General features: G+C 43.1%; 1 protein-coding gene across 1 annotated transcript in view; it reads right to left on the reverse strand.

Moving 5' to 3' along the window:
• Window positions 1–12225, reverse strand: part of tmx3b (thioredoxin related transmembrane protein 3b) — a 95085-nt gene that overhangs the window by 24475 nt on the left and 58385 nt on the right. Inside the window, 1 exon segment of the mRNA XM_084325626.1 lies at window positions 2773–2902. Within this exon segment, the coding sequence (XP_084181752.1) occupies window positions 2773–2902 (130 nt within the window).

A 12225-nucleotide genomic window follows, 5' to 3' on the forward strand; every position in this document is an offset into this window, starting at 1 on the left:
GCAGCATCACACCTGGACAAGAGGCAGGGGAACTATGTGAGAATGCTATTCATCGACTACAGCTCAGCATTCAATACCATAGTCCCCTCCAAACTCATAGCCAAGCTCAGGGACCTGGGCTTGAACTATGACCTCTGCCAGTGGGTCTTGGACTTCCTGACGGGCAGACCCCAGGTGGTGAGAGCAGGCAACTGCACCTCCTCATCCATCACTCTCAACATAGGGGCCCCCCAGGGCTGTGTCCTGAGTCCCCTCCTCCACTCCCTGTACACACATGACTGTGTGGCACAGCGGAACAACAACACAATCATCAAATTTGCTGACGACAGAGTAGTGGTGGGCCTGATCTCTGCAAACGACGAGAGGGCCTACCTGGAAGAGGTTAAGGTTCTAGCGGGATGGTGTCAAGAGAACAGCCTCTCCCTGAAAGTCAGCAAAACAAAGGAGATGATTGTGGACTTTAGGAGGTCGGGGTCAGGGACTACAGCCCCCTCAGCATCGACGGGGCACCGGTTGAGAGAGTGAACAGTTTTAAGTACCTCGGAGTCCACATATCCGAGGACTTGACATGGACTACACACATTGACAGTGAAGGCATGACAACGCCTCTACTTCCTTAGGCGCTTAAGGAAGTTCAACGTGAGTCAGAAGATCCTCAAGAACTTCTACTCATGCACAATAGAGAGCATCCTGACTGGCAATATCACCTCCTGGTTTGGGAATAGCACTGCACAAGACCGCAGCAGACTACAGAGAGTGGCGAGTTCAGCCGAACGCACAATTGAAGGTGGGCTTCCCACATTTACAACAAGCGGTGCATGGGCAAGGCTAAGAGAATAATCAAAGACTCCAGCCACTCAAACAACTGCCTCTTTGAACTGCTGCGGTCAGGCAAGCGATACCGGAGTCTCATGGCAAGCACAGAGAGACTCAGAAGGAGCTTATATCCCCAGGCCATCAGGATGCTCAATGAATGAACAATGAACAATAAGCAAACCATCAACACACCCACAGCGCACATACACTCACTTAAATAAACAACACACTGTAGCACCCACTTTACCACTTTAGACACACTTTACACTTTATATTTATATTTATATTATTGGTAAGGAAATTGCACATCATTCTCATTCCTTATTGCACCTCACCACTACAAGGTGGCACCACAAGCTAAGCTATACCTCACCATTTTTGTACCAGCTGTACATACTGTATATATAGATACACTGAACAATTTTGTTGTTTACACTTGTTTACGTACTTGACTTTTTGACTTTCTATTTTATACTTATTTTATACTATCTTGTTATTATCTAGCACACTCTCAGGAGCAACACAGAAAGAAACATTTCATGCAAAGTATTATGTATTCTGTATGACAACTAATAAAGAAACTTGAACATTCACTTATATTGATATGGTAAAATAATATTTTTATTTTATTATATTATAATCTATTCTATTCTATTCAGGAAAAGTGGCATTGGATGAAGCTACTGTACGCATATTAAGGGGTATCTAATTTGCATAAATGTCATGTTGATTAAAAAAATTCAAGAGAAAAGAGTTTGATGAATAAATCCATGGCCTGGGATCATCCTGCTTTTCTTTCTTATTTGGTTGATGAGTTATGTAAGGGATAATGTATAGCTATGTATAGCTACGTTTACATAGCTAATGTATAGCTATGTTTAGAACACCTCGGCGAGGCGCCTCAGTATTCTAAACTCCATGTCGGTCAATTATTTTGCGACAATGACCGAGTATAGGCTATACATTATCCCGCTTATTACATGGCTAACTTACTAACAATATACCTAATTCATTTTACACCATCGACAAGACGAGATCAAATGCATACGCAGTTGTTGTGTGGCTCCGCTGTCATTATTATTATCGCCGGCAGCCGGCAGGTGTGTCTGATTGCACTGATGCAGTGTGTGTCAGTGGGCTTGATTGCTGCAGCTGCGAACAGCGGTCATTATTGCTCGGCAGAGGTCCGTTATCGAGTAATAACGGACCTCTGCCGAGCGCTATTGACCAATCACAATCTAGCATTTCGGCGAATGTTAACACGCCATGTAATAAGCATCTATAACGACCACCGTTTCTGCTATAAATATGAGTTTCAAGCAACATTTTCTCAACTGATCTAAAATCAGGATATGATTTTAAATTCCTCATGTATGCAAACATATAAAAACACATTTCATTCATGTTTCTACCTTGTTTAGTCAAAAAGATATGCACTTAAATAGATTACAACCTGGCGCTGGCGGCCATGTTGGATTTCTCAATTTTGAGGCCTTATTTGACATTTTTGAGCTTGGTATACAGCAGATTTGGATTCAGCACCCCTTAATACCCCTAGAAATGTTGTGTACCAAAAATAAACACGAAATGCCTTCAGGGTTATGATTTTCTGAAAATGTACCCTGTCTAACTGGGGTGATGGCGGCTGCTGCGTCTCTGAGGAATTTGGAGGGGATGTTGTCATGGCCAGTGGCCTTGTTAGGTTGGAGGGCGCTGCGGCAAATGTACGTCCGGGATCGGGAGACGAACCCGGGTCGACCGCGTAGGTCTGCAGCGCAGTAACGTGGTGCGCCACTCGGGCGCCCCTTGTTTTGTTATTTTAACTTCACCGTTTTATACTTCATGTTTGTTTTGTTTTTAACCTCGACTTTTAACTGCCTTGCTTTGTTTTTATGATCCGTTAGGTGACCTTGTGTGTCGTGAAAGGCGCCCCCAAATAAAATGTATTATTATTACCTGGGCGGTTCCGTTCAGGACACTGTGGATGAACTGGACCAGGTCCTCCATGTTGTCGGTGGGCCCGTCAGGCAGGAAGTACTGCTCATTAGACGTGTTGAGGATGACTACAGTCGGCACCGACACTTCCCTGAAGAGGAGCAGAGAGATGGAGCTTTTAGCCCTATTGAGCCTTTACATACCAACACATTTAACCAACACAGCGGCCATCAAAGTGCATCATTAGACGGGACTCTGGAGCAAATGATAAAACGGAACGAAAAAATAATAATTTATAGAACCAAACACAGAGAGTAAGGAAGGCAAACAAATCCTTTGTATTCTGTGCAACCTGTGCTTTCCCCACGGGCATGTCTTAAAGAGGAGGGTTTTTCCGAGGATCAAATCCAAGTGTTTTGGAGAGTCATTTATGCAAACTCAAGGGCTGCTGCGGGTCTGCAATGGCCGCGGTTAAAGAGACCTTTACAAATTACAACTGACTGAACCGCATGGAGTCCAGCAGAGTGCAACTCGGCATCCCTGCTGAGACACACAAATGCAGGCGCGCACGCACACACACAATAATACTCAAATACATGCACAGAGTTGCACATGTACACACAAACACACACATCCACCCACCCACCTCTTGGGCATAATAAAAAATGCATGCACAGTTGTACGTGCGCACTGCGCGCACACACACACACACACACACACACACACACACACACACACACACACACACAATATAGGCATACTAAAAATACATAAACGGCTACACACACACGCACAGAGTTGCACGTGTAGAATTACAACCCTCTGCGTGCACTAGGGCTGAGCCCAAACGTTCAAACCTTTGTTAGTTACGTTGGCATTAGAATTCTAAATCAACATTTGAATAATTTTTTTTTTATGTGTCTATTCATTCTGTTAATGGGGTTTTTCTTCACAGTTGCAGATAAAGATTAGGCTACACTAATATTATAGTATTAAAAGAAACTGATGAGTTATATTCATTAAAGAAAGTTGATTAAAATGTTTTATTTTAAATCAACTTCATTAAAATGTATTAAAAAAACTAATTTAATCAGATTAATCACTTTATTCAAATTTAGGATTTAGTTTGAGGATATTTATAAAAAAAAAAAAAAAAAAAAAAAATTAATAAAAAACGAAGGTTTGAACGTCCGTTCGAAAAACCCTGACGAAGTTCGAATCCCAAAAACAGGCTTCGGGGACAGGCTTAGCATGCACCGTGCATTCTCCCATCACATAGGCAGACAGAGCACTCCAATACAATGTAAAGTGTCAACTCTTTTCATTAAAGTTCAACTCTTAACTAAATTGCTGATTTTCTTTATTTCTATTGGGAGGGTTTGTGATTATGTCTGCTTATCATATGGTGAAATGTTTACGTTTCTATCTGACTTGGTAAACATAGCCTCGCCCTCTCCCTATAATTCCATTTTATTCCCGCTAATTCCCTTGGAAAATGTACAAATTCAAGTTTCAAGTTTCTTTATTAGTTGTCATACAAAAATAGAGAATACTTTTATATGAAATGCTTGTTCCTGTTCTGCTCCTGAGTGTGCTAGATAAAAATAAAATAGATAAGTAAAAAATAGAAGTCAAAAGTACGTAACAAGTGTAAACAAAAGTGTTCAATATACATACCGGGTATATACAATATACAATACAGAGTAGGAAAAAAATTGTAACCGAGTTACAATACAATATAAAGTACAATGCAGAATGGGATGAGGTACAACTTAGGGTAAGGTGCAATGAGGTACGAGTTGTAGTGCAAATATTTTTACCAATAAATATAAATATAAAGTGTGTTAAAGTGTCTAAAGTGGGTGCTACAGTGAGTTGTTTATTTAAAGTGAGTGTGTGCGTGTGGATGTGTGTGCTGTGAGTGTATTTGATGGTTTGTTACATAGTGTTATTGTCGTTGAGCATCCTGATGGCCTGGGCCCAGGAGTTCAAAACGTGTAATCCCTATCTGATTGGATCAGATTTGTATTCATTCATTTCAACTCATTATGAATTGAAAATGGGGGACCCTGATGTAAACAAGACGAAAGCCTTTCTCTGGTCTGCATCCCCTTAACAATTGTGTGTATTGAGCCGTACTGTATTTGTATTGTACCCATTCTGAAATCTGTTAATTAAAATGTTCAATCAATCAATGGGGATTCAATGTTTTGAACTCCTGGGCCCTGGGGATAGAAGCTCCTACCGAGTCTCTCTGTGCTTGCCATGAGACTCCGGTATCGCTTGCCTGACCGCAGCAGTTCAAAGAGGCAGTTGTTTGGGTGGCTAGTCTTTGATTATTCTCTTAGCCTTACCCATGCAACGCTTGTTGTAAATGTCTTGAGTGGGAAGCCCACCTCCAATTGTGCGTTCGGCTGAACGGGCCACTCTCTGTAGTCTGCTACGGTCTTGTGCGGTGCTATTCCCAAACCAGGAGGTGATATTGCCAGTCAGGATGCTCTCTATTGTGCATGAGTAGAAGTTCTTAAGGATCTTCTGACTCACTTTGAACTTCCTTAGGCGCCTAAGGAAGTAGAGGCGTTGCCTTGCCTTCTTGATTACACTGTCAATGTGTGTGGTCCATGTCAAGTCCTCGGATATGTGGACTCCGAGGTACTTAAAACTGTTCACTCTCTCAACCAGTGCCCCGTCGATGCTGAGGGGGCTGTAGTCCCTGACCCCCAACCTCCTAAAGTCCACAATCATCTCTTTTGTTTCGCTGACATTCAGGGAGAGGCAGTTCTCCTGACACCACCGCGCCAGATTCTCGATCTCTTCCAGGTAGGCCCTCTCATCGTTTGCAGAGATCAGGCCCACCACTACTGTGTCGTCAGCAAATTTGATGATTGTGTTGTTGTTCCGCTGTGCCACACAGTCGTGTGTGTACAGCGAGTAGAGAAGGGGACTCAGAACACAGCCCTGGGGGGCCCCTATGTTGAGGGTGATTGATGAGGAGGTGCAGTTGCCTGCTCTCACCACCTGTCCAAGTCCAAGACCCACTGGCAGAGGTCATAGTTCAAGCCCAGGTCCCTGAGCTTGCCTATGAGTTTGGAGGAGACTATGGTATTGAATGCTGAGCTGTAGTCAATGAACAGCATTCTCACATAGTTCCCCTGCCTCTTGTCCAGGTGTGATGCTGCTGTGTGCAGCACATGGGCTATGGCGTCCTCCGTGGACCTGTTGGGGCGATATGCAAATTGCAGGGAAATCGTACTAACCCTACATGCACCACACAAAGAAGTACCGTTCTCCAGTATTCTAGATCTCGTGGAGAATACAGAGTACAGTATACATACTAAACACTGCAACACATACAAAAACCAGCAGAGGAATTACACAACTCCGATGAGATACAAAAGGTTGTGTAAACACCGCCCTTATGTAAACTATAAGCACAACACTGAAGCCAGGCTCCGATAAGATAAAGGTACCCCAGTGTGTAAATGCGCACACACACACTAACAACAGCACAGTCCATCACTGTGCTGCCACTCTACGTCCCTGTGGTGGCGCTCACCCCTGCTGCTGCAGCCACACACACACACACACACACACATCCATCAGTGTCCCACTCTACCTCCCAGCTGAGCTTGGGCGTAGAGAGACACACAGTCCTGTGTGGTAGAAGTATCACCACCTTTATACCCTGCACAGCCGAGATCTGGTGGCACACACACACAAGCTCGCACAAATGTGTATTCCATCTTGATGTCCAGCCGACTCCCAGCAGATGGCATCCGTTCGAAATAAATATGGATTAGCCTGTTCACCCTTCTCAGATCAGAACCCTGGGGGGCTAGCTGTCCACATTTACATTTTACATGTAGTCATTTAGCTGACGCTTTTATCCAAAGCAACTTACAAGTTTTGTACAACAGGTCAGCAGGAAGGGTACAACTCTGGCAGCTAAGGGTAAGTGAGATTGCTCGTCAAACAGTGTTGAACTTGAATGCTACATTCTTGAGTGTATAGACATAATAGCATAGTAGGTACTAGGTAGTAATACAGGCAAGGTAGATTACTTCGAAGCAAAGTGCAAGTGTAACAGATAATAGTAACAGACTATAGTACAGACAGTACGAAGGTTAGTAGTTTTTAGTGTGTGTCCACACACACATAGTTTGGCTCAGGGACACTTTTTCACAGTCAGCTAAGGTCTCTCCCTCCTCGGTTTTCCACGAGACACTATGCGTTCCACATGTGGGTCCACGGCGTGGCCACAGCGATGATCACAAACGACCTCTCACTATGTTCTCATTATGTATGTTCTTTCAAGGGAGAGAACACAATGATTATCGTTTCTGATTCATGCGTGTACTGTGTGTGTGCATACATACAGTATACACATCAGCAGTGAAGAAGTGCATCGGTACATATATATATATTATATCAGTGAGCGCACATCTGTGTGTTTCTGCACATAGGCGTGTCTGCGTGTGTGTGCGTGTGTGCGTTCCTCTGATGAGAGTGTGGCTAGCCCCGTCTTACTGCCAGAACACAGTAATCTAGGTGGAGGAGGGGAAGCGAGAAAGGCCATCAGATTTATTTCCACGCTCTCTCCTAAGGGACTGGATTATTGGACACCGACAGGCCAGGATTTCATTCCTCAAAGGAGGGCAATTAATCCTGGGCTGCAGTGGCCAAACTCAAGCGGAGAAAATGCAGAGTGAAATACACTACATCCGCTCAGAGGCAAAATGATTATGCACTAAAAATATACAAATGTTTCTAATCTCGGCTCCGCGCACAAAAGTCGGCTGGATTGATCACAGCCATATTAACAGTTTGACATCACTAAGGCGCTCTTGATCACAGGACAGAGCTTAAGGGGAGCGTGTCCACAACAATGACATACTGAAAATCGGAATAATATCCTCGGCAGCGGACTATAACATACACACACACACAATTATATACTGCATGTTAGTAGGCAGGGGGGCACCGTTTCACTCATGCACAGTGGGACAGTGGCTCGGGAGGTAGAGCAGTCGTCTGGTAATCAGGAGGTTCCCGGTTCGATTCCTGCTCCTCCCGGGCAGCGTGTTGAAGTGTCCTTGAGCAAGACACTTAACCCCTAATTGCTCCCGTGAGCAGGTTGGCACCTTGCATGGTTGCCTCTGCCGTCGGTGTGTGAATGTGTGAGTGAATGGGTAAAATGTGAGGAACAAATTGTAAAGCGCTTTGGATAAAAGCAATATATAAACTGCACCATTTAAGTAAATTATGCATACCACAGTACATACGATTCAAATATTTCAGTGGCTCAATGTGGTTTTACGAGTTGTCCCCACCACATGGAGCCAGCACACACATGCGCACTCACACACACACACAATAAAAAGCCAGTCCCCTGCTATGGGGCTGCTGGCCTGTAAAGTTTGGGGTATGTCTAATTAAAATGGGCAGGGTCTCGGGGGAGCATGACACACCAGCAGTGGGTTGCAGCCCGGCGCTAAGCGCTAGCAGGGCTCAGTGAGTCATTAGCGCTGCTCTCCGACAAGCTATTAAAGCACACAGCCAATAAAGCTTTAATCCACAAGCGCGGCGGCTTTTCCCATGAAAACTCCTCGCATATTCACCTCACCGTCTCACACTCTCACAGCGGGTTGGGATCGCAAGAGCCACGCCAGGGCTCCAGAGTGCGACTGTTTTGGTCGCATTTTGCGACCAATTATCAGTGCAGTGCGACTGGATGTTTTCCCTTGTCGCACTGGTGCACCTCCCAGCAGGTCTGTCTGTCTGTCTGTGTGTGTGTGTGTGTGTAGCGTCTTTTTCCCGGCCATGTGCGTTCTCAAAAAAAAAAAAAAAAAAAAAATCTGCCTTTGATTGGTTCTAACACGTGCATTATGCAAAGACCAGCGCCGATCTGCCATGCGCAACTGTGAAACCTGAAACCGTGTCCACTTCCATTGTGCGACACCACATGTTTAGTTTAGTAGCTCGTAATAAAATAAAAATGGAGAACAATCATACTGGTTTCATAATACAACGTTTCCGAATGGACATTTGGATTAAACAAAGTGTATGCAGCGATGCTTTCCCAGCGGAACACAAGCTGCTTAACGTTACAGTGGTATGTTATACACGTTAATTAAGCTATGTAACGTTAGAGCGCAGCTAACGTTAAGCTAGCAGGAGCAGTCGGCCAATAAAGTTGTTTCAACAAATGGATTCACAAAATGGATTATGATTCAAACGTTATTGAAGCCTCCCGTGACCAGTAAGTACTACCGCAGCAATGTTCACTATGAATTGAAAATGGGGGACCCTGATGTAAACAAGACAAACATCTTTCTCTGGTCTGCATCCCCTTAATAATTGTGTGTATTAAGCCGTACTGTATTGTACCCATTCTGCAATCTGTTAAATAAAGTTTTCATTCATTCATTCATTCATTCGCTATGTGCCTAAAGTCAAGACTCTTGCAAAAAAAGATTAAAAAAACCTGCGAGTAAAGTCAAGTCAAGTGAGGCGCGGACGGAAGTGGCCATAAAATACCAGAGGGAGGTGAATGAATGAAAACTTTATTTAACAGATTGCACCATGCATTGTGCCCATCATTATCTCTCTGCCACCGCTGTAAGCCTATGGAGATGTTTACCTTCTTTGCAGGGCTATAACTTTTTAAATATTATAGCTATATCTGCATTACTATGGCCCATTTAACATCGGGTATCTATCGTTCCGGATGTGGGAACGTTATATTTTTTCATTCATACATTGTTGTGTTAATACCGTCGAGAATATACCGTCGAGAATATAAGTATGTTTTTAAGCTTTTCTGCTGTAATTCCAAAAACTCTAGTTATAGGCCCTGAAGCATATGATAGATTATCGATTGGCGTTTCTTTCCTATACACGCTATATTAAAAAATTCAAATGTATATGATCGGTGATTATGCTTCATCATGCGTGAAGGAAAGGGGGGGGTCGTTTATAATTCCTTGATCGTCAGTAGGGCTGTCTTAAATACTTCGAAGCTTCGTTCGATGGGCATGGGATTCGAATATGAAAAAAAAAATCGATTATTGAAGAAATATATAATATGTTTATATTTTTAATTAAAAAAAAAATTGCAAAATCAACTCTGCCTCTCTTTGTTAACACTTTGATTGCCTAAGGCTAAATTCATGATATACCATCCCTTGCCAGCTCTATTTGTCTATGGAGAAGTTCCCCTTCTTTGCAGGGCTATAACTTTTTAAATTCTATTGCTAAATTGCCATTATTAGGGCCCATTCAATGTCCTATATGTATTGTTCAGGGTGTATGAACGTTAAACTTTTTCATTCACATATTCATACTAAAATATGATCTAAAGTATAAGTATGTTTTCATCTCTTTCTGCAGCTTTCTCCAGAACGTGATTTATAGCCCCAAATGCATTATATTGATGATCAAATACAGTTTGATAGCAATCGGCGCGATATAAAAAAAATCCAACTGGACGGACTTCTGGAAGTTACTACACGTCATCTGATGTTGACCGGATGGGCGAGGGGGCGTTTATAATTCCGTGGGCAGCGTTATACCATTCATCTAATGTGGGTCAAATGTTCATCATAGCAGTTAGTGTCGAACACGGTAATATTACACGCTAAAACTCACCCCAGTCTCCGCGGGCCGTTGGGCGATCAGCGTGGGGTAGACCGTTTTCCATTATGGGATGTCGAAATACCCGGTCCATTTCCAGGTTGTATAATACTATATACGGCCAAATCATGTTGTTTATAGAGTTATTTGCAACCGATCGATGTCCAGTGTATCAAGATGGAGTCCCGGGACCTATAGCGAGTGCCCGGAAGTAATATGGGTGATCAGCACTTCATCCACATAACTTCCTGTTTGGCGCTTCTGCCGATCGGCGACCAGATGGCGCTCTTGAACCGCTAGAGGATTGAGAGGAGCTCAGAACTGTGTGTGAAGGCTGCGGATGGAAAATATGATTCCGATCACAGATTTTTGAAATATTGATATTAAAGACGAGTTACGGCGTCCTCTGCAACTTGAGCATGGCGGGGAAGGACGCCTAAACACGTTTTCGGCACTTAAAGTGTTAACTACAACAAGCAATGCTGTTTGTTATTTAAGATGAGGTCGGACTCGGCACTGACAGATTTGTGTTCATTGTGCTGCTTTTATAAAGCCTCAAATGACTGCTTACAATATTTCATGAAAGCAGTGTTTTGTTTGTCTAAGATTTAAAAAGGTTTAAACTTTACAGTTGAACAAAGTGCTGTACAAGTCCCACAACATAAAAAAAATGTAAGAAATTAATAATCTTTTATTTTAATTATTTGTATCTCGAAGCTTCGAATTAAAATTGAATCTCGGCCCTTGAAGCTTCAAATTCCAAAAGAATTATCAAAGGTCAGCCCTAATCGTCAGTAACGGCTTTATTTAGTATGGGTTGATATATTGATCAGATGGTTTGCAGTGAAATGAATAAACAATCGGGCTGAAAGTAACGTTAGTGTCTTCTTACCGTTCGCCGATGAGACTGGAGGAAAAAGATCCCAATTATTTGACGTCGATCTGCTAGATCCATTTCCGGTTTGTATGACGCAATAAACCCCGAAATCATATCGATTATTGCCTTTTCGAAAGCGATCCAAATGCACTCGAGTGTGTATATTGATCCACGCCACAATATATCTCTGGCGGAGGAATTTTCTCGATGCACCGATCGCCACTTCCGGTTTGGCGTGAGTGTAACTCGCCCGACCATCCACCAGGCGGCGGTATTGAGACGTTGCAATGTCAGAACAGGGTGCAGCTGCAGTCCGGAGGGAGGCTGTATAAATGCCATGGCAAAAAAATCTTATATTGATCCCAAACACGTGATACGCTGTTGTTGGCGTTCAACGCATGGCGGGCAATAACGATTTACGCCGTTTATGGCGCACAATGTGTTAAGGGGATGCAGACCAGAGAAAGACGTTTGTCTTGTTTACATCAGGGTCCCCCATCCCGTAGGTGGGAGGTTTTGAATGTAGGGATTCACATATTTTTACGGCTGTGGGTAGGGCATTCCACATTGTTGTGGCATAATTGCGAAATGTGTTTAGTCCCTTGTTTGTGCCGAATCTGGGTTGCACATGATTTGTGGAACTCCCTCTGGTGTTGTGGCCGTGGTATTTACTGACCTTTGGGAAGTATTTCGACTAGTGCTGTCAATCGATTCAAATATTTAATCGCATGATTGTCCATAGTTAACTCGCGATTAATCGCAAATTAATCGCATTTAAAAAATGGAATCTACCTTAAACAGATCTTTTTCAAGTTCCAAGTTGTAATACTCTTATCAACATGAGTCAACAAATGCTTGCTTTATGCAGCCATTTAACACAAAAGGATGACCCTCATGCATTGCAAATTTACATCAAATTCAAAACAGAGTTATGCACAAAATAACTTAAAAGAAAATAATAATTT

This window comes from Notolepis coatsorum (genome assembly GCF_963971535.1).
Source record: "Notolepis coatsorum genome assembly, chromosome: 12".
NCBI lineage: Eukaryota > Metazoa > Chordata > Actinopteri > Aulopiformes > Paralepididae > Notolepis > Notolepis coatsorum.